The following is a 23,699-nucleotide window of genomic DNA, read 5'->3' as shown; positions in this document are numbered from 1 at the left end:
TTAGTACCAATACATTTTTACTGTAAAAAGTCTTTCAAATTAAAATACTACTAGATAACCATTAGTGCTTTTAAATCAAAAAATAGTGCAGCTTGATATGAAATGAAATCACATTAGGCTGTGTACCCTGTGTATTAGCAGATATACTCATAGGTTGATGGGGCAGCCTACCACAACCCTGACTTTAATATTGGGTAAACAAATAATCAGTTTTGGAAACATGAATATCCCAGCAGTTTGTACACATTGGCAAGTACAGTTATGGTCTTTTTGCCTGTTCAGTATCAAAGAGGATAACTATAAGATGCAAAATCTATGAGTACCCCATGTATGGGTCAGTTGGCAAACGAAGGTCTAAAATGACATCACTGGGATGAAAACTGTAGTGTTAGCTTAAAACCGATTTGCTGAAAATACAAATTAAAAAAGAAGAAACATGTCCTGCTTGGGAACAAAAAAAAAAAAAAAAAAAAAAACCACCACACGGGCACACAGCCTAAAATGCACAAAGAAATAGCATATAACTATTATACTGCCTTAAGCTGTGCTGTCTTTGTAGGAGCAACCCACGCATCCAACTAGAATGACAAAATATAAAATCTATTTATACTGATTTTTTTAATCAAATAACAAAAAAAAAATATATGTAGCAGTTGGCAAAGTAAAATAAAATACTCCTTTGACTAAACCATTGATCATAAAACAGTTATTTTTAGAGTAATCTACAAATATGGATGAACCACTGATTCTGTAGTAAAACAAAATGAATGCGTTAGCTGCCTGGAACAGAGGGAAGTTGTTACATGGATTGAAGAACATTATAATGTATTAGCAGTTAAAACAAACTAGCAGATGCCGTCAGACTGTGGAATGCATTGATGCTGATAAATGGTGCATGATAAAAGGCATTCAAATACTCTTAGATAAAGTAATCAGCTCAGTCCACTTGTGAAAATGGCTTAAAATGATTTTTAAATTGCTACAAATATTTAACATATTTATCCACTGTATGTGAAACTTTATATTAAAATAAAAATCCCTAGACCAAAAGGCACAGTAACAAAACCAGAATTATGGAAATTCACATGGAGGCTTAAAACTGAACAGGTACCATCTTTAAATATCTTACATGTTAAATAGCAAAATGGAAAACATATATACAGCAGCAACACAAATGTAAAAATGACTACAGAAAACAGTGCGTAGACCCTCCTGAGTGTTTACAACAACCACTTCAAAAGACTGTCATTGGTATTTTGAGTTGTCACAGAAAGTTTCCCATTTCCTCAAGTCCTGGCCTCCTGTCCAGGCATTGTTGGATTTTTGCTTTGTAGGTTGAGAAGATAAAAAGAGTTCTATTCTCATTAAAGAGACAAAGATGTCAGTAAGGCTGTCCTATAGTTGTAGTAACCAATGTACCTTACAGTAAACCGACCCCAAATAATAAAAGAAAGAAGGTTAGCTTGACAGTCTAGACTGCTTCGGTGTTTTGTGCCGAACTGTCAGATTTCGCCTTTTTGCTTGGAGGGGCACCATCATCAGAATCCTAAATCACAAGGGAAAAAGTGATCACAATTACACAATGGCCTGCATCTACACGGGTGAAAACGACAAGACACATACTACATTAGCACTAAAAAATTGTGGAGCTCAAGTTGAACTAAACCCAAACTGGATGACAATTTGTTTAACACAGACCTGTGCATCAAATAATTAGGTTTTTCTCCATAAATAAGAATTTCATTTGTTTCATCTATTTATGTAACTCAATGCTGCCCATTCCCTCAGTTTCTTCCAATCACTTCCTGTGTACATACACTCACTTCAACATCAGCTGCACATCATTGCTCTGAAACAGCTTCTTATTAGTGACAACAGTGAGCTATGTGTGCTAGCACAGCCACTTGTAGTCTCAGTCAGGGACAGAAGTGACAATTGAGGGCCAAAACTGGGAGATCGTTAACACCCCATAACTGTGCCTTACCAAAGGACCTTAATGGCAGGAACAACAGGGAATATTTCAACAAAAGCCACGGATTTAAAAAAAATAGAAAGAAAAATAAAGAGCTTAAATAAAAAGGTTAACGCTTACATGAGTACCCTTTCTCTACTGCTTGGACCGGCAATTAGGGATAGACCAATTATCGGCAAGGCCGATATATCCAGGGCCGATATGCACTTTCCCCGATATATCGGTTATCGGCCCAGGAACTGGCTGATATTTTTGTGACGTCATTCTGCCTTCTTAGGCAGCCTCCCTCGCCTTGGACAGTCTCCCGTGGGAGTGTATCACAGCCATACACCCACCCACAGCGGCCCTGTACCAGCGAGCCACCCACAGGCCCTGTACCAGCGAGCCACCCACAGGCCCTGTGCCAGCCAGCCGCCCACAGGCCCTGTGCCAGCCAGCCGCCCACAGGCCCTGTGCCAAGCCAGCCGCCCACAGGCCCTGTGCCAAGCCAGCCGCCCACAGGCCCTGTGCCAAGCCAGCCGCCCACCACAGGGTGCCAGCCAGCCACCCACCACAGGGTGCCAGCCAGCCACCCACCACAGGGTGCCAGCCAGCCACCCACCACAGGGTGCCAGCCAGCCCGTCAGCCACCCACCACAGGGTGCCAGCCACCCACCACAGGGTGCCAGCAAGCCAGCCATTAAGCATTAAACAAAAAGTAACATGTTCAGTACCAGATTTGTGTCAAAATTTTTCTTTATTTTTCAAAACCTTAAAATGTACAAAATATCGGCCCATATCGACCGATACGCTGTGACCAAAATATCGGTATCGGCTCTGAAAAAACCATATCGGTGTATCGCTACCTGCAGTCTCCTATTCACAGACACTCATCCTCCGGACCCCTCTTCCCAACCCTTTCCCATATCCCTTCTCTGGTTTAAAAATTGCAAGCTAACTTCAAACGGTTCAGTTTGAATTAAGTTTTGTTGCACACAAAATTGGGGAATTCTGTGCTTTTTACATTCAGCTTTCGCGATCAATATTTTATCAACACAGGTAAGACCAGAAAGGTAATCATAAAAAAGGAGCTTGGTGTTTCATCTGCTGACTGGAAGAGCAGTATTTAATATTTACCCAATTTGGTTGGGATTTGTATTTCTTATGTAGGCCATAGACAAATAGGTTTTCATTAGAAAACTTTTGTTTTAAGAAAATGGATTCAATTTTCTAATCTTAGTGGAGTCAAATGGACAATCATTTTCAAACAAAGTGAAGAGAATTGAAAACAACAAGATGGAATTTTTTTTCCAGAACGAATGAATGTCAGTGTATGAGGTTTTCACTGCTAAAAAAGATTAAAGGAACACTTTTTAATCAGAGTATAGCATCAAGTCAAATAAACTCTTGGGATATAGATCCAGTTAAGTAGCGGAGGGGGCTGTGAATCAGTTTCAGATGCTTTGGTGTTAATGAAATTAACATGTGCACTAGATGGGCAACAATGAGACGATCCCCAAAACAGGAATGGTTTTAAAAGGTGGAAGCCACTGAAAATGTTTCCCCTACTCATTTTTTCTGATTTCTGTTTTTGACTAGTTTGCATTTGGCTAGGGTCAGTGTCAGTACTGGTAACATGAGGCGATACCTGGACCCTATAGAGGTTGCACAGGCAGTCCAACTCATCCAGGATGGCACATCAATACGTGCCATTGCCAGAAGGTTTGCTGTGTCTCCCAGCACAGTCTCAAGAGCATGGAGGAGATTCCAGGAGACAGGCAGTTACTCTAAGAGAGCTGGACGGGGCAGGCAAGGCAACTGGTGTGAATGTCTCTGACCAACCAAGCAAAAACAGACTTTGTGAGGGTGGCCCGAGGGCCCGACGTCCTCTACTGGGCTCGGTGCTCACTGCCCGGCCCCGTGGAGCTCAATTTTGGCATTTACTTTTAAGCACCAGAATTGGCAGGTCTGCCACTGGCCTGTTCTTTTCATAGATGAGAGCAGGTTCACCCTGAGCACATGTGACAGACATGAAAGGGTCTGGAGAAGCCGTGGAGAATGTTATGCTGCCTGTAACATCATTTAGCATGACCAGTTGGGTGGTGGGTCGGTGATGGTCTGGGGAGGCATATCCATGGAGGAACGCCCAGACTTCTACAGGCTAGACAATGGCACAATGACATACTTAAAACTCCTTCTCAAACCCTACACTGGTGCAGTGGGGGTCCTGGGTTCCTCCAGGTGCACGACAATGCCCGACCTTATGTGGTGAGAGTATGCAGCCATTTCCTGGAGAATTAAGGAATTGATACCATTGAATGGCCCCCATCACTAGCTTGACCTGACCAACAGAACACCTCTGGGACATTAGGTTTCGGTCCATCTGACGCCGCCAGGTTGTACCTCAGTCTGTTCCTGGAGCTCAGTGATGCGCTGGTCCAGGTTTGGGAGGAAATACCCCGAGACATCATCTGTCGGCTCATTAGGAGCATGCCCCGATGTTGTCAAGCATGCAAACAAGCATGTGGGGGCCACACAAACTACTGAGTACCATTTTGAGTTGTTACAATGAAATTTCAGCAAAACGGACTAAACCTGCTGCATTATTTTTTCACTTTGATGTTTGAGGGTGTCTGAGTTCAGCCTGCTGTATGCTGATCATTTTCATCAAACAATGTGGCATCCTTTCCTTCCTAACACATTACCCAGTCCATATCAGTATAGATATCCAGCATGATAATTTTTTCCCATTGAGGTCTGATGCATTTTCAACGTGTTCCTTTAATTTTTTTGAGCAGTGTATATTCATTATAAAATCGAATGTTAGATATTTGAGAAACCTTTGTTCAGTCAGTCATCAAATATAAAATTCAATTTTATATGAAGATTTTCATTTGTATGGCCAGCATTAGTGATGACCAGAATAAAGACGTCCCCTTAGTATTTTTCCTTTGCAAGATGCACAGTATAGAGCTGCTCTATCCATTACCTGAGAATTTTTTGTGTTTTCTGCAGAGGCATCTTTATCAACACAAGACTGTAGCTCAGTTTTCTCTGAATTGATTAGTGAACTTTCCTCAGACGACTGTGAATTTTGACCCGAAGTAACTGAAAAAAGGCATCGACATAAACCATTAATAAGAGAATACTAAATTCCATCACTTTTTAAGACTAGCTAAACCTAAAAAAAAGCATACTGCTGTTATTTATATCAATCAGCAAGCTTGATTTTATTCTTTACTGCTTTAAACGATGAAAAGCGAATTCCGGCTGCAGTGAGTCACTTTATATTACTAAATAAAACAGGAGATTACAGAATACAAATCAAATAAATAACATGTTATACTTACCTGATCTTCCTCTTCTTAGGTCCCTCGTTGGTACTCTGTGCTCCTACCCCCTGCTGAGTGCCCCCATAGCAAACACTCGTGCATGCTCACTCCTGAGCCCCGTTCAATGGACGGCATGCCATCCAATGAAAGAGCAGTGTGCATGTGGCAGTGACATCCCTGCCCCGCAACTAAAGCAAATATCTTTTAAATTGTGCAGGTTTAAAGATATATTAGGTATAACCCAAAAATCTGACTTTACTATCAATTTACCTTAATGGTGTGCCAACGATGAGTCTCAATGAAGTGTCAAAATAAAGATTTCCTTAAAGCGGAATTCCACCTTGAAATTTTTTTTTTAGATAAAATACCCCCGGGACAGTCAGGGCTAGTGCATTGAAGCAACGATAGCCTCTGAACTGTTCCCTGTTTCACTGACCATTTAGAAGAAATACTTACCTTGAAAATGTCTTGTCCAGCGCTGCCATCTCAGGTGTGCGCAGCTGAAGCCGGAGCATCCTCTTCGGTGACGTCGGAGTCCCAGAATGCCCTGTACCGGCCCTGCTTGTCACTTCCAGTGCAGGCGCGTCATCCCTGCACAGCTTCTGGGCATGCCCAGAAGCTGTTCAGCAGGGAATAACGCGCCTGCACCGGAAGTGACGAGCAGGGCCGGTGCAGGCGCATTGACTCCTGGGATCGATGATGTTCATCTCCCAGGAGTCAATGCAAGCAGGAAGTGACGTCGGCGGCCGTGTCCGCAGAGGGAGGAAGAGGAAGGAAGGTAAGTATATTCTCTTTAAAAACAAGGTAAGTGAATGAAAAAAAAAAAATAAATAAATTGTAATTAGCCAATTGTTTTTCAAGTGGAAAAAAGCAAGAGGACGGGGAAAAGTACATTTTGAGGGTGGAACTCCACTTTAAGTGATATTTTAAAATCAGCAGAATGTTAATATTTTGGAATAAATAATGCACTTAACATCTCCACAAGATAAAATGAAATCCCTCCCTATCTGTCCTGGGGGAAAAAAAAAAAAAAAAAAGATTATACATTAGGGTAGACTAGAAATGCTAAAAGGTATACGGTGCTGAACAGACATCTTTTAGAGATATTTGGGGGTGTCACAGATATAGTTAGGCAGTACAAGGCTTAGGAAGGAAGTCAAGTAGTTAAGGAAGAGCAAGCCTAGTTCAGTGGCTATGTGAGACAAATTAGGTGGGAGCCCAGGTGTTTACAACAAAAACTGCATGACAAAGATAGTGCTATACATCACCCAATTTATGTATTGCTAATGACCAAAAGCTGGATTCTCAAAACCTAGTTTTGTCACATCCCCAAATCAATGGGGAAAACAACCTCACAATCATGCCAATCTTTGGTAAACCTATGCATACATCTCTAGCTGTTAGAAGTACTACAGCTGTGCTGAAATTGCCAAAATCTTTCAGCTCGGGATTTTAAATACAGTTGTATTAAAGCTTGCCATACATGGATTGAAATTTGGCCAGTTCAGTAATACAAACTGAAATGTGATCCATATATGGGGCACTGTTGTTGAACAGAAGTCATTCAACCAATCTACTTCTGTTCAACCAGCCTGTTGGAAATGTTCTGCTTGATCAGCTCTGCAGGCTACGTATTAGTGTATTCTCATCGTGGGATGCAATGTAGTCTCCCAATTGTCAAGATACAAAGATACAGTGGGGAGGATCCCCCGCCGTCCACCTCACGTATGTGGATGGAGGAATTGGGTCATTGGTTTTTTTAATTCAACCCACTGATTGAACAAAACAAAAAAAAAACCTGACATCAATGGGCTGCCTTGGAGTAAACAATGCAGAGAAGAGGTATATTTTATGCAATTACCACGATGAAAGAGCTTTAGGACTGCAGAAATCTGCAATTGCATCCAGATATTATAGACCTTTTCAAACATGTTTTCAATAAATGTGGATGAAACCCTAGTAGGTTGCAAAACAGGTCAGAGGAGAGGGACAGATATAGGCGCTGCCTTTTTTCCAATTAAGTTTTGTATGCGAGATTAGAAGCAGTGTGCAAATTTAGATTACTATAGAAGACATTTCTTTCCACTGTGTCTACAGTGGGGGTTCACACAGTATTAGAAGGCATAGCAAAGTTACAATAACACCCTAAAATTAAGACTCTGCATAGGAGTGAATATTTTACACACAAATGTTATCTCTAGCAATGTATTAAAATTAAAGAAATGCACAACAATCAGGTTTTTCAACCAAAATCTAGAGGTCAGTAATAGCATTGGGGCAACATAGGATTTTACTAAGTATCACCTTCAGAATCCTGGTGTTCACTGGCATTAGAATGAGCCTCCTCAGACTTCAACTCTGTGCTGTCTTCCTGAATCTTAAGGTTTTCTGGGGCAGGGCTGCAATTGCTGCTGTTCTCCTGCTTCACAGGTGAGGCATCTGCTATAGAGCTCTGGTTGCTATTGTCATCTGAAAGGAAAGAAACTGTTAACTATCTGGTAGGACACAGATTCTGGCCACAGCCCTTTATACTGAAAGAGGAGTTAAAGAGGAATCGGACAGCTTGTTTCCATTACAAGAATCCTAGAGGTGCCATACTCAGACTACGCTCAGCCCAACTTCCAGAGTGCAATTAGTTGCTAAGACAATGAGTGGGGCAGGACAGAGCTCAGAGATTGTATCACGGACTGTCCACAGAACACTACAACAGTAATAAAGCTGTCACATTCAATGCCATGTGTCTCCCAACACCCACCCCCCACATTACTCCCTAAATTACCATGCTTTTCTGCAAACTACAGCACTTTTGGATTTCAGAACAATGGAAAGTTAACTTGTGTGTCCTAGCAAAAGCAGCAGTTTAACCATTTTAGCATCAGCACACACAATTTTTGGTAAATAATAGTTGGAGCATTTATGTAGTAATACAGCTTCTTTGGAAAAAGGTAAAAGATGAGACAATATATAATGTGCTTCTGTGACACTTTCTTTACTTACCATGCATATCCATCATGCCAGGAGAGGAGCTGTTTTCTGGAGTGGTCAGTTCAGAGCCACATTTCTCATCCTTTGTTTTTTTCTTGTTTTTGGTCTTCTACAAAAAAAAAAAAAAAGAAAAAAAAAAAAAAATTACCTGACCATTGAAATGTTCACACAGAGAAATATCCAGTATCCACAACATAGATCACAATGAAAAACGGATAGATCTGTTAGAGGGAAGATGGAAGGAAATCAGACAGGTTAAGAGACACTAGAAAGAAAACTGCAGTGTGTCAGTAACAGCTCTGCGCTGTTAAATGGTACACAAAACTGGATCAGCGTAGAGCATCGATTCTTGGCTACGGCGTATTTAAAATACTAGTACTTTAATTTTTTTTACCCAACCCTTAAAAAAACTTTACTCATTTCTAACTGCAGCCTTGGATATTTTTTTCTTGCTTCAGGGTTAGTTTGCCTTTACAAAAAACTACCTATGCAGATAAAGGACGTCTAGATAAAAAACAACTGCCCAGCACTGATTAAAGTTGAATAACGCCCTTGCTATTCGGTGTAAGCCATTTACGTACCTCCCATAGCCTGACTGAATACCTCTATGCCGTTGCTAAGAGAGGCACAGCTGTTACTGCTTACCTCCATCACTGGAGTGAGCTTTCAAACACTGGGCTCAGAGCTACTGCATCAGGGTAGAGAAAGAGCCATGTGAGAGAGTTTGAATCAGTGAAAAAGGCTCATTCCTGTGATGCCGCAGGTGAGCAGTAGTGACTAGGCCTGAAACTGAGTTTTATAGAACATTTGTTTAGCTCATTACATGAAAGTAAGGCTAATATACTTTAGGATTACAAAATCTTCAGTTTTAATCAAATTATTTGATGCAAAAATGAATACACCCCACAACAAAAACTACTACGTCTAGTATTTTGTAGGACCTCTATGATTTGTAAGGAAAACACCAAGTCCAAGCATGGAATGAACAAGTTGGCGACATATTGCAGCATCTTTCTTTTTCCATTCTTCAAGAACAACCTCTTAAGGCCCCTTTCACACAGGCAGACCTGTCAGTTTTTTTTTGGCGGATCTGAACGGTCACCCCATGCATCTCTATGGGGCATCCGATGTCAGCGGAGACATGTCCGCTGACATCCGATCCGTCAAATCTGGATGAATGGAAACCCTATTTTGCATCCATCCAACGGATCGGATGAGAACGGACTGACGATCCCTTCCCATCCGATTCCCCCATAGGGGGACCAAGGGCACAGAGCGATGGTATCATCTTCTCTTTCAATATAGAACAGTACATCTGTGAATTTGTGATACCATCAATTAAATGCAGCTCCCCAACACCAGCAGCACTCATGCAGCTCCCCAGGATACTGCCACCACGCATTTTTCTTTGTACTCCTCACCTTCGTGACACCATACAGATTTGAAGCCATCCATTCAAAAAAAACAATTATCTTGGTCCCATCACTGCAGTGTACAAAGTCCCAGCAGTCTTTTTTAGCATGGGTCCAGGCAAATTCCAGGCAGGCTTTTTTGTGCATGGGATTTAGAAGAGGCTTCTTTCGTGGACGACACCCATGCATGCTATTCCTCTGCAGTGTATGCCAAATTGAGTCAAGGGAAACAATCCCCCCAGTTTGGCTTTCTACTTCTTTAGCTAACTGCAGTGAACTTGCATGCAGACTTTCTTCAACCCTTCTCATCACAAGACGCTCCTTTCGAGGTGTTAACTTCCATGGACGTCTCTGTGAGATGGTTGCAGTTCCATCTTTGTTAAATTTTTGTATCAATTTTCCTACAGTATTCTGTCTGGTAAGTAAAGCGTCGCTGATCTTCTTGTAGCCTTCACCTTTGTGTAAAGGAATTATTTTCTCAGGCCTTGTAACATTTTTCTTCCATGTGGTGCCATTGTTGACAGCATGCAATGGAAAGGAGTTTTAAGTAACACCCTTTTATAAACAATTGTCTGCTGGACACCTGTTTAAATGAATAATTAGACTCACTTGTAGTTGAATTCTGGTAGTTAGGATTTTGTTGTCTATAATTTAACTTTGCTCCTTATGCTGGCCATACACTATATGAAAAATCAGTCATTTTGACAGTTTGTTCGTTTTTCAGCCAGTTATTGGGCACAAATTGGTTGTGAAGTTTTTGAGCCAGAAAAACAAAGAACAAGTTTGGGAATTTTCTGTTGAACGAATAAATTGGAAGGTTAAGGTGTTTTTCATCCATGCTGTTTGCACTAGGTATATGTGAACAAACAAAAATTGGATTCATTTATGTCCATTGAACAATTTATTGGTCATTATTTTTTTTTTAAGAATTTCATTGGGTTGTATTCATTTTTGCAACATGGTCTTCAATTAATTTGTTAGAAAAAAATGGATTTTTGTCTTACCTTAAAATCCTTTTCTCTGAGATTCACTGACGGACACAGCTCCAATTCTTCAGACCACTGGGCTTTATGCTGCTCTTTCTACAGGAGTAGGACTAGGCAGAAACCTTTTTGGTTACGCCCCTGGGGCAGTCCCAGAGGGTATTCACTACCTGCTATAGGACTTCAGTTTGTAACCAGCAATGTAAGAACAACATAGAACACAACCCAAAAAAGGGGTGGGTGCTGTGTCAGTTGGTGAACCTCAGAGAAAAAAATGTGACTTTAAGACGAAAAACAGTTTTCTCCTTCGTTCACCGACAGACAGCTCCATGTCTTCAGACCTTTGGGATGTCCCAAAGCAGTGTCAAAATAAGGGTTGGGGGGGGGGGGGGGGGAACAGCAATACACAGAATTCCCAACAAAGCTAAACATAGGCAACCAGGAAAAAAACGGAACTCAACTAGTAACAGGAGCTCAACTAGTAACAGGAGCTCACCACCAGGAAAAAATTACACCCTCAAGAAGCAGAAGCCTCTGCAACCGCAGCCTGCAAAACTTTGCGGCCAAATGCCGCATCCAAAGATGGAAAAAACATCCATCTTATAAAACTTTGTGAATGTGTGTACAGTCTACCACAAAGCCGCCTTGCACACCTGAACCACTGACGCCTGATAACAGAAGTGTGGCCTTATTTAGCCTGGAAACCTGGGTCCATCGACGGTGGTACCAGTCGTTTCTTCAGAAGAGTCTCCTCAAAGGGATATCTCCTAGCGAAACGCTTAGGTATTCCAACCATGCGTTTCGGGGAACCCCACTGACTATTGACAATCGTGTCAAAAATAGGCAGGAAAGGGAAACACCTTCGTCACCGTGAAAGATTTGCTGGTGCCAAACTGCACCGGCATCGCAGACTCAGCATCAGCTCCTCCAACTTTAAAGTTTCCAACACTGACACAATTAGGGCCTCCACCAGTGCTTTAACATGCATGGCTGCAGAGGGGGGGGGGGGGGGAGGACTTATCCTCACTATTGGAGCATTCAGCATGCGTGGACACAGACCAAGTGGGCTGATTTTCTTCTGCGGTGGCCAGATCCACCTCAGAATCTGAGGAAGCAGAGGATACAGGTGAAGGCGCGGGGATGGGGGGCTTCTTGCTAGGGCCTCCTTTGCAGGGCCATATCTACATTGGATACTAGTGACTGCAGGGCTGCCAGGGCAGACTGAGACCCAGAGGGTCTTGCAGCTTACAGGAGTGGATCAGGTGGCGATACGCGCTCCAGAGGCTCCATGGTCATTAAAGGATTAATCAGGGCTGCCCCGTGCACAAACTAGAATAAAAAAAAGTTTTGTTTTTTTCCTGCAAAAAAACGGGGACTCCACCCCCCCCCCCCGATGGGGCACCACAAGAATCAGCGTACCCACGCCGCAGAATAAAGCAGAGGAAGGATCATGTACACTCAGAGACTTGAGCTGGAGAGTGCCAAAACAGTCTGCCACACTGCGATGGGAAGAGGAAGCACTGACTATAGAGGCCCCTGCAGTACAGCACCGCACACAGACTACCAGAAAATGGCCGCCATTAATCTCTATGGGGAAACAAAAAACATGGCCGCTGGACTACACAAACATGGCCGTGAAGCTAATACAGAATCCAGGGCAAAATGGCAGCACCACGCGGCGCTGCACGGGACCCTGGACCCCAGGGAAACCCATCCCCCCCCCGCAGCACACAGGTACAGACACCCCCAAAGGGGGGGGGGCAACAGCGGCACCCACCCACTACTCTCCAGCCCAGCACCAGACAAGCCCCCTCCCCCCACCCAAATGCACCCATGCCCCCTAAAAGGGGCCAGGGGGGGGGAAGGGGACAGGCGAGGGCACGTACGCAGGAGGAACCCCCGCTGTGTAGGAGGGGCAAAAGGCATGAGGGTGGAGAAAGGACACAGGAGGGGGCCCGCGACCACTTCAGCATTTCCGTAAGAAAGGAGGGGGGACACTATTCACCATACCAAAGCGCAAGGCGGGCGCTACTGCCAGCAGTCCACCACATTATCTTGGAATGGGTCTGCTGCGGCCTGAGGTAAGCTGCGACTCGGATCGTGACTGCTGTCATGACCAGGGCTTTGCGACCTCGAGGGGTGTTTCACTAGCTGGCCAACCCCCGGTCCAGTGGGGCTATGTCGCGGCCAACCTAGCGCAGAGCTAATAGTTGGGTTACGCTTGCAGGCCAGAATGGGAAGACCATAAGGATCTAGAATATCTAGTGCGTTGCCCAGTCTGGCTTGTGATTTTAGTTCACACAGGAACAAAATAAAGAAAAAAAGTAAAAAAAATTAAAAAAGGAAAAAATTCCAGGACCATAGATCCCAGCAGAGAGCCAGGTCCTTACTCCTGACTAGGCAGAAAAAACTGGGAGTCCTATAGTAGGAAGTGATGGTATACCCTCTGACTGCCCCAGGGGCGTAACTAAATAGGTTTCCGCCTAGTCCTACTCCTGAAGAGAGAGCAGCATAAAGCCCAATTGTCTGAAGACATGGAGCTGTGTCCATCAGTTAAGGAAAGGAATAAAAAAAATAATGTGTGTGTATGCAAATTGACAAACTTGGTTACAATCAATGGCCCACATTTGTGGGAGTACTTTGTAGTATAGTTTCCCATAGAAAACATTGATTCTGAAAGGAAAGTAAAGGTTTTCTGACAAATCTGTTGGGGAGTACTTTAATTTATGCTGAGAACTGTATGCCCAGCTTAGATTTAGAATTAGGATCTGTCCTCTTTTATTGCGGTTTCTGTCCTCACTTCAGTAAAAGTGATTCCGACTTCAAGAGTCGTGGCTTAAGGATGTCGTCGACTCTGGTCGCTTATGTGGTACTAATGCTGTAGTGGATGAAGTTTGAGGTTCTTAAAGTGGTAGTAAACAAAAAAAAAAAACACTTTTCTGCTGCAAGGCAATGTTATAATGTGCTAGCATGCACCCCATACCAGGACATTTTAAAAGATTTGCCTTAAAACAAAGCCCTCCAGCAGTGCGCTGTCACCTCATCTCTTTAGCCGGTCTTGAGCTTACTACGCATACCAAATGTTGTAGTTTTATCTACACACGTGGCTTTATTCGTTCAGCCATATGTACAACTCGGTTTACTGATGTCATGTACTCCTATGGTGGGTACTATACTACCTTTATTTGTACTACCTACGGAAAAAAAACCTTAGTGGCTTGTAAAAGGCCATTACAACTTAAGGGCAGGGATCCTAACAGTTCTACCAAAAGTTTTTGAAGAAAAAAAAAAAAAAAGGAAAAAAAGGCTAGCAAAAATTTAGGCAAGAGTTTTTCCCAGCGGTCAGGGAAAGATATCCAACCCCCTTGGCCACTAGCAAAAAACTGAAACAAGATGCTTTGAGGCACGGTTATACAGGAACTCCAGCCCCCCCCCCCACCAGAAAAATTTAAAGTCAGCAGCTACACATACTGTAGCTGATGACTTAATATTAGGACACTTACCTGTCCTGGAGTCCAGCAATGTCGGCACCCCAGCCGATGTTTCCATCGGTTCTCGGGTGCTGCTTCCGCCACCATAGCCTGTAAGGGAAACCGGCAGTGAAGCCTTGCGGATTCCCTACTGCGCATGTGCGAAGCGCCCTGTACTTTCTGAATAGCACCCTGGCGGGGGAGGAGGGGGGACCTTGCGGCGATGAGGTCCGATGGAAGTGGGGATGAGAACGTGTCAAAAACAGGTACCCCCCTAAAAGGTGCCACATGTGGCACCGGAGGGGGGGGGGGCAGGAGATGGATAAGCCAAACTTTACTTTTGGGTGGAACTCAGCTTTAACAATTGCTTGACAAACACTTGTGTCCATCAGTAAACAATGAAGAAAAAGGATTTGTACTCCTGGCATTTGCTATAGTGCTTGGGCACAGTCCAGCATTTCTGCACTTCTCACTCTAGAAGGAAGATCAACTTCTCCTAAACTGCACAGATAACACACCAGACGTCTCTGAAGCAGTTACGCTTCATATGCATTTTACTATTTAACAGAAATGTGCAGTAATCCACAATTAATCAGAAGTCCTTGTTTCCAAATACCAGTTTTGATCAGGATTAGATATTAGAGGCCATCATTGCTCTTCACTACTAAATTAAAAAAAAAAACATGTCACTGAAAACCTGTGATACAATTTACATGTTAGGAATATTTAAGAACAGTCATCAGCACTGAAACTATTAATAGCCAATTAAAAGTAGACAAAGTTCAGTAGGTGTTAGAAAGAAGTTTGGATAGGCATGCTAGTGTGTTAGTAAATAATATTCCCGCTTCCTGTGACATTAAAGAACAAACAATAGTAGAAAAGGCAGTATCTGACTTTTCCACAGGGTTTTGGTCGCCTCAGAAGTCCCGAATTCTCATCTGTCACCTTCAACTCAATCTGATGGAAAAGAAATGTAAACAAATAAATAACTTGATGTAAACTTAAGCAAAATGAAAGTCAGTTCAACACATTTCCCCATCAACAGAAAATTAAACTGCGCTGCAAAAAAAAAAAAAAAAACCCAAGAAATAGCTGGGGAAAAAGTTGAAAAAAAAAAAAAAAACATAACTTGCAGCTACACATAGGTTATGGCACTTCTGTGGGTATTATAACATATCTGCTGCTTGCACCATTCTAAGACTTGTTGAGACCCACAATTCATGCAGCAAGTTGGTGGGCACTTAGATTGCAGCAAATCATTGGCAACAGTTGTTCCTCATGCAATGCAAGCCCTTGGAGTAAGACAAGTAAAATGAAGGTTTAACACAATAACTGGAAAAGCCTAAGTGACTGCCCAAGACATAATATACCTACCCAACAAGTGCAGTACAAAGAAAATACAATGAGGATAGATCCACTGCAATTACAACAATCAATTTTCACTATTAAATGCACAATCTGGGTAAAATCTGTTTTTTACTACTGTGAGGCTACCACATGTTGCATACTATTAATGACAACCAATATAAAAGACAAATGAACTCCCAACAAAATCTTTACATGGTTTGACCAAATCACTGATTAGAAGGATTAAAGAGGGTCTTTTTTCCTGTAGCTCCTCTTAGCTGCCATCTTTACATATCCTTCACTCGCAATTATGGAAGTGCTGCGCAAGGTAAAAAATAGACAATCATCTATTATAGAAACAAAATAATGTATCTGTAGTGCCAACTGTAGTGCAATAATAATATCATCCACATAAATTATGTCCAAATAACCAATAATATTGCAGATATAATATAAAATGAAATTGTGCAAATTTCAACAATTTCCAATAAATCTGTGAAGATTAATTATCACTATGAAATGAGTCCAAGATATCCACAATATGTTTAAATGAATCAGTGGTGTCAATTAACAATCCCAATCACCAGTGATCAATCAAAAATATATAAATCAACAATCCGTGAAATAAACGACTTGTCTGGTGTGTCACCTCCACTCCTGTGGCCACCCCCCCCCGTGGGGTGGGTGCTCACCTTTTTCAGTGTGACTTTGCAATTAAACTCGGTCAGAATCAGCATTTACTCCCAACAGGAGAAAGATGGACTAATCCTCCGGTCAACAGACTCCCCCTCCGGGGTGATGATCTCAGCAGTTGACACATATGGGGGAGCAGTTGGCACATATGGGGGAGAAACAACAATCAATGCGGATTGTGGCGGTACTTGATCAAACCGATTGTCTGGACCCCTAAAGACTGCATTTCTGCCTGTTAAAGACTGGTGCGCTTCAGCACCAGATACATGCGAGTGATTTTAAACTCTAATAAAGTAACTTTTTATACAAATGTTCTTGCACCATAGATTGTTGTTCCTCCCCCATATGTGCCAACTGCTGAGATCATCACCCCGGAGTGGGAGTCCATTGACCGGAGGATTAGTCCATCTTTCTCACGTTGGGAGCGAATGCTGATTTTGACCGAGGTTAATTGCAAGGTCACCCTGAAAAAGGTGAGCACCCACCCTAAGGGGGCGGGGGGGGTCATAGGAGTGGAGGTGACACCAGACAAGCCGTTTATTTCACGGATTGTTGATTTATATCTTTTTGATTGATCACTGGTGATTGGGATTGATAATTGACACCACGGATTCATTTAAACACATTGTGGATATCTTGGACTAATTTCATAGTGATAATCTTCACGGATTCATTGGAAATTGTCAAAATTTTCGTGTTTTCATTTTATATTATATCTGCAATATTATCATTGGTTATTTGGACACAATTTATGTGGATATTATTATTATTATTGCACTACAGATACGACATTATTTTGTTTCTATAATAGAGGATTGTCTATTTTTTACCTTGCGCTGAACTTTTGTATTTAATTTTTTTAATTTGCACTTACTTCAAGGGGAGTGATCAGTGTATTCAGCATAGTATCTCTACTCAAACATAGTAGCTCACGGGATTACAATATATTTTTAACTTGCAAATATGTGCTGCAGGTCTCTTCCAGGTCCCAAAGACCTACAGTAAAATTACATACATGTGGGGATTCCCACCCATGCATGCACACACACGTGTTCATATGCTTGGGAAGCCATCGCAGATTAACAGACATGCTGCAAGTCTCTACCAGTTGCAGAATAATAGATAGAGTGTGCAGTCAAGTCTGCAAATGCACATAATCTTGCAAGCTACCTCGAGCATAACACTGTCTCTTGAAATGTGATGTGGGCATCCCAAGAAGTAGTGGGTGGGGCCCCATGTCATCCTCACCTCGTATAGGCAGGAAAGCAGAAAGAGCTAGAAAGGTGCTACGTTTAAAAAAAAAAAAAGATATTTGGATTTTTGTCTTACCGTAAAATCCTTTTCTCTGATGATTCTTGAGCTGTCCATCAATGAACTTCTTAACCATTGGGTTATGCTGCACCCAACAGGAGGAGGACACTAGGCAGGAAAAAGCTTTAGCAGGCTTATGGGGCAGTCCCAGGGGGTATACTCCCACTTTCTGCTATAGGCATTCAGTTTAGTTGCAAGCAGTGTCAGAAGACAAATAACCCAACTCAATAGAGGGGTGGGTGCTGTGTCCATTAATGAACATCAGAGAAAAGGATTTTACGGTAAGACAAAAATCCAATTTTCTCGCTTTCATTCATTGACTGACACCGCTCCAGTATCTTCTTGACAATTGGGGTGTCCCAAAGCAGTGTTAAACATGAGGGGGGTGGGAAAAAACAGCAGAAAAAATTCCTAAAAGGCTAAACCTAGCCAACCAGGTAAGCTCACCTGAAAAAAAACATACACCCTTAAAGAGGACTAGTCTTCTCAAACAGCGGGCTGCAAAACCTTGCAGCCAAAAGCAGCATCCGAAGATGCCAGAACATCCAGTTCATAAAATTTTGTGAAAGTGTGCACAGACGACCAAGGTGGTCGCCTTGCAAACCTGTATCACTGACGCCTGATGGCAGAAGGCCCAGGAGTTACTAAGCCCCAGTGTATAATGCGCCTTAACAGGGAAAGTAGGGACCTCACCCTTGATGGAATAGGCCTGCACTACCATCTGTCTGATCCATTTGGAAATGGCCACAGCAGATGCAGCCAACTCCTTGCGAGGTCCATCCGTAAGGATAAAAAAATGATTCTGTTACCACCAAGTACACCCTGATCGCCCGACCCACATGCAATGCAATGTCCCTAGGATGTTTAGGTTTAGGACAAAGGGAAGGCAACATGTCTTCATTCAGGTGGATACCAGAAACAGCCTTAGGAAGGAAAGCCTGACAAGGGCGAAGCACCACTTTATTACTGTAAGCCACCAGGTAAGGTGAAAGACAAGACAACGACACCAGCTCCGACACCCTGCATACAGAAGTAATAGCCACCAAGAAGGCTACCTTCTGGGACAATGTAAGCAGAGGAAGCTTGCAAATATCTTTGAAAGGCAGTTACTGGAGAACAGACAGCACCAAATTGAGATCCTACAGAGGCAATGGATACCGTACTGGGGGAGCCAATTGGCGAACCCCCTGAATAAAGGTGCGAACCAAAGAATGCGTAGCCAAAAAGATGGTAAAAGACCACCAAGGCCGAAAAACCTTTTCCTTGATGGTACCCAGGGCCAGGTGCTGCTCAACACCTTGTTAGAGGAATGCCAAAATCTGAGCCACCAAAAAGGGAACGGGGATGACCTCCAAGAGACTCACACCACGCAATGTACGTCTTCCAGGCACAATGGTAAATCTTCCTAGGAGGTAGATTTTCTAGCCTTTAACAGCTTGGGAATCACCGATACAGACAGACAACCCCCTATCCTTCAGCACCTGGCTTTCAACAGCCAAGCTATTAAAACCAGAGACTGTAAAGAAGGACTGGACCAATAGATCTTCTTCGAGAGGAAGTCTCCAAGAAGCAGCGTCGACCAGACGTACCAGATCAGAGTACTAAGCCCGGCAAGGCCAGTCTGGAGCCACTAGAATGACCAGGATCCCTTCTGCCTCGATCCTGTCCAGGAGGCTTGGGAGAAGGCCTAATCAGAAAATACTGACTCCAGGGAGCTTCTAGTGCGTATGTGGTGTCAGCTAGAGAATCCCGAGACTGTATCTCTGTACCTTACCGTAAGACGAGAGGCCAACAGGCCCACCTCAGGAATACTCCCCACAGGAGACAACTGAAGAACACCTTCGGATAAAGTGACCCTTCCCCCTGGTCAACGCCTGTCGACTGAGATAATCTGCCAATTTTCCCCTGCTGGAGAGTGTACAGCAGGAAGGGCTAGAACAATTGTTCTGCCCACCTTAGAATGCCAGCTACTTCCCGAGCCGCCAGGACATTTATTGTGCCCCTTTGGTGACTGACAGGCTACAGCCGAGGCGTTGGCCGATTGGATTTGCCTAAGACGATAGTCCAAAGATCCAGACAGGGTCTGAACACCCGAAGTTGCAGTCAGTACATTGATCGGCAGTCTGGACTCCTCCACAATCCAGACCCCCTGAGCACAATCTGTGCCAAGAACACCTCCACACCTGGACAGGCTGGCATTCGGGATGACCACGGTCCAGTATAAAGGAAGGAAATGTGCCGGAGAACGAAGTCACCAATGCAGGGATCCTCTTGTCTAGAGACTGTGGACCTTGTCCCATTTGACAGAAATCCCTTTGCAGAGATCTCAAATGGAACTGCAACAGAACCGCCTCAAAAAGTAGAAACTGTCAGGCCCGCGCATGTAGGTCTAGAAAAACAACTGCAGCAGAATTGCATCCTGCAATTTCTGAAGTTTGGGGCAAGACACTCTGGCTGAAGTCGAGACCAGAGACCGACCCAGACAGTGCAACTTGGTGGCTGGAACCAGAACAGTGTAATGAAGGCCCGAAAAGCGGAAGTGAGGCCAAGGGCTGATGCCACAAACTGATAATGCTTCTTGCAAATGGCGTATATCATAATATGAAGGTAAGCATCCTTGATATCAATAGAAGCGAGAAGATCCCCCTGATATAGGGACGCCACTACCGTACAAATGGATTCCATTTGGAATTTCTGTACCCGCACAAAAACGGTGAAAGCCTCAAAAGGTCCAGGATTGGACATACCTTGACCACTACCCTGGGGACTGTAAACAGGTTAAATAAAACCCCTGAAATTGTTCCAAAGTCGGAACCAGGATAATCACCCCTTGCAGTAACAAGTCTTGCACTGCCCAAAGAGACCCCGTAAGTGGTCTGTGGACAAAGCAGGTCAGGAGGGGGGGGGATAACTTTTCCGGGAAAATAAGACCGAAACCCGATCTTGTAGCCAGAACAAAAGACTTCTTGGACCCCTTATCCTTTACTAGGGAGGTCCACAAATCCAGGGACCAGTGGTCGACAAATCCCCCCCCCCCCCCCCAAGATATGGGTGAGGGCGCCTCTCCATGCTGAGGGAGCCCGTCCACAGGTCTAGAGAGCCCGCTCAGGGCTAGCTGGACAAGGTCCTCTTGGAACCTTCGGTAGAGTCCCAGAAGGGCCATTTGTCTTGAGATACTGAGATGACAAAACCAACGTCTTATGAGCCGAGAAGAATGGGCCACATCTATGACGAGACTCCTTATGTGTTGCCTGCTCCAAACAGGCAATTCCCACAAAGGGATATCAGATAAGGCCTTCCAAAAAGTCTGGTCAGCAGACCAGCATTTCAGCCAAAACACACCGAAAGGCAGCTGCTGATACATACAGCCCAAGACCAAGGGAGCCACAGCAAAAGGAGGGATCACAGGTAAAAAAAACTGTAGACCCTGGACCAAACGGTCCACCAGCTCCGCAAAGGCAGGGAAAAGGACTCCCCCTTCAAGTCCCAGCGTAAATGTTTAGCCCACTCGTTAGAGTTTGCGACACCAAGGTAATAAGTAAATACCGGCCTAACTGCCGAACAAGCCACAATGAACATATGGCAGCTCAGAGCCTTCACCCTCCTATCAGCCGGAGCTGTAAAAGGTGAGGGCTCAAAAAACAGGCGTAAGGTAGATCCAAGCAATCTGGAAACTGGCGAGTCCATTATAGATGGGACTGCCCACTTGAAAGCAGGCAATCCTTTGAAGGACACAGCATAACCAAGACGAGTGCATTTTGGACAACCCCACTGTTTTGGGACATTCTTATAAAGTAGCGGAAGAAGGGGGAACACCCTTGCCGCCGTACCTGTGGTACTAAAAAAGGACCGACACCTCTGATGCAGCAGCAGCCGAAACTCCATTCGTAAGATTTTTTTTATTTTTCATATATAGACACAAAACAGGCAAGTGAGGGGTGCCAACTGTGATCCCGCAAAGGGAAGGCCGACTCAGGGCCCACGAATTGACCACCTACTGGACCCGCAAAAAAAAAAAAAAAAAAAAAAGGGTCACCCTCTGAGCTCCTCCATAGAGGCCGCATGAAAATAAACGGCCCCCTTAAAAAGGGCGCTGCCCACCATGATGCGGATTCGCGGGCAAGGTACCCAAATGGTCCGCAGCTCTAAAAGGGAAAGTGCCCTACGCAATAATGGCGGCATGCTGTCATCAAAAAGGTGACCACCCCCACAGCGCCCCCCCCCCCCTTCCAAGGAAGGCGCCAAGCTGGCTGCATGGCTTAGTAGGCCGCAGTCTAAATTTTGGTGGAGGACCAGCCACACATATCCCATCCAAGGGAAGGCAGGTATCTACAGGACACTAACAGGGGTTGCCCCAAACCCCCCCCCCCCCCCACGGAGGCTTCCACTCAGCCAAGGCATACATTTTTTTGGGGGCGCCCCGCCGCCTGGGCCCGAAGACCGCCGGAGCCGACCGCCCAGAGACAACCCCGCTTCAGCCACCCTCACTGGGGCCTCCCACACAGCATCCGACCGGTAGGCAGCAAAGCCATGGCCTAAATTTTCAGACCCGCGGATGTGAACTCATCCGCTCCCCCAGCCCAACACAACAGCTAGGAGCCCTTAGAACCCCCCTGACCAGGTCATTAACCCCCAGAGTGGCAAAGGACCCTGTTGTAACCCCCAGTGTGCGCCCGGGGGGAGAACCAGTCAGCAGCAAAAAGGAAGCCCCCGTTTAGAGCACATGGCAAAAGCCAGCTCACAATCTCCAGAAAGGGGGGGTGTACGGAAGACCCACAGTGACCCTAGAGGGGCTGGGGAGAGGGAAGGGAACCCGGGGGGGTCCCACTGCCCCAGGGAGGGGCCCACGTCCACCCCAAAACCTGCAAGGGGGAGAGGGGGGATAACTTCTTACCATACTGTAGAACCGGGTGGGCACTGCTCCAGGCAAAACACCCCTCCACCGGAATGGGGGTGCTGTCGGCCAGGAGGAACTCTGCGACTCAGGCCGCGACCAGGGCGTATGCGTTCTCGCGAGAACTTTAACTTGCAGGCCAACCCCCTGTCCAGTGGGGCTATGTCGCGGCGAAGCTGAGACCTGCGCGCGCTCGCTGGCCGGACTGGGAAGACCTTAAGGATCTAGAATATCCAGTCCACCAGTTTATTGTAGTTCTCGCAGAAACCGAAAATAAAAGAAAAAGATTCAGTTTAAAAAAAGGAAAAAATGTTAGGACCAGAGATCCCAGCAAGGAACTAGGTCCTTATTCCTGACTATGCAGAAAAAAAACTGAATACCTATAGCAGGAAGTGTGAGTATGCTCCCCGAGACTGCCCCATAGGCGTGGTAAAGCTTTTTCCTGCCTAGTGTCCTACTCCTGTTGCGGGCTGCATAACCCAATGATCATGAAGATTCTGGAGCTGTGTCAGTCAATGAATGAAAGAGAAAAAGTTCTCTCTAAACTACGTAAAGCTGACCATACACTGATTGAAATTCCCTGCTGGACTAGCCAAACTTCAACGAGCGTGTGGGGCCAACTGCTCGAGTCAACTGCTTAAAAGACTTATGTCGAAGTGACACGTTGGAAATTTATCTGTCCATCAGCAGCTGAAGCCAACCAGCTTCAGCTGCCAATCAGCGTATTCCAACAGAGGTGGGTGTCACTGTCAGAATGCAATCTCCCAGCATTGGGATCCCTCCATCTACCTTGCAGGCTGAAAAAAATAAAATAAAATTCATCCCAAAAGGTGTTCTTTTGTGTTTAGGGGCAGGACTCTGTGCAGACCAGTCAAGCTACTCCATCCTAAACTTGCTCATCTATGTCTTTATGGACCTTGCTTTGTGCACTGGTGCAGTCATGCTGTAACAGGAAGGGGTCATCCCCGAACTGTTCACACAAAGTTGGGAGCATGAAATTGTCCAAAATGTCTTGGTATGCTGATGCCTTAAAACTTCCCTTCACTGGAACTAAGGGGCCAAGCCCAACCACTGAAAAACCACCCCACACCATAATCCCCCCTCCACCAAATTATTTGGACCAGTGCACAAAGCAAGGTCCATATAGTCATGGATGAGCGAGTTTGGGGTGGAGGAACTTGACTGGCCAGCACAGAGTCCTGAATTCAACCTGATAGAACACCTTCAGGATAAATTAGAGTGGAGACGGCAAGCAAGGCCTTCCCGTCCACATCAGTACCTGACCTCACAAATGCACTTCTGGAAGAATGGTCAAATATTC

General features: G+C 44.5%; 1 protein-coding gene across 2 annotated transcripts in view; it reads right to left on the bottom strand.

The window, feature by feature from the left end:
• Positions 1–460: 460 nt before the first annotated feature.
• Positions 461–23,699, bottom strand: part of BCL7A (BAF chromatin remodeling complex subunit BCL7A) — a 55,324-nt gene continuing 32,085 nt past the window's right edge. Inside the window, exons 3-7 of one of the 2 annotated variants that reach the window (XM_082269633.1) lie at positions 15,028–15,090; positions 8,281–8,377; positions 7,588–7,752; positions 4,941–5,059; positions 461–1,546 (exon numbers count right to left, since the gene is read on the bottom strand). In XM_082269633.1, the coding sequence (XP_082125759.1) occupies positions 1,472–1,546; positions 4,941–5,059; positions 7,588–7,752; positions 8,281–8,377; positions 15,028–15,090 (519 nt within the window). In that variant the 3' untranslated portion in view covers positions 461–1,471. The remainder of the gene's footprint in view (positions 1,547–4,940; positions 5,060–7,587; positions 7,753–8,280; positions 8,378–15,027; positions 15,091–23,699) is intronic. The other variant, XM_082269634.1, reaches the window with a different exon arrangement.

This window comes from Pelophylax lessonae (genome assembly GCF_965119305.1).
Source record: "Pelophylax lessonae genome assembly, chromosome: 1".
Lineage (NCBI taxonomy): Eukaryota > Metazoa > Chordata > Amphibia > Anura > Ranidae > Pelophylax > Pelophylax lessonae.
Note: the sequence above shows the minus strand (reverse complement) of the source record. Positions and strands in the feature narration are given on the sequence as shown.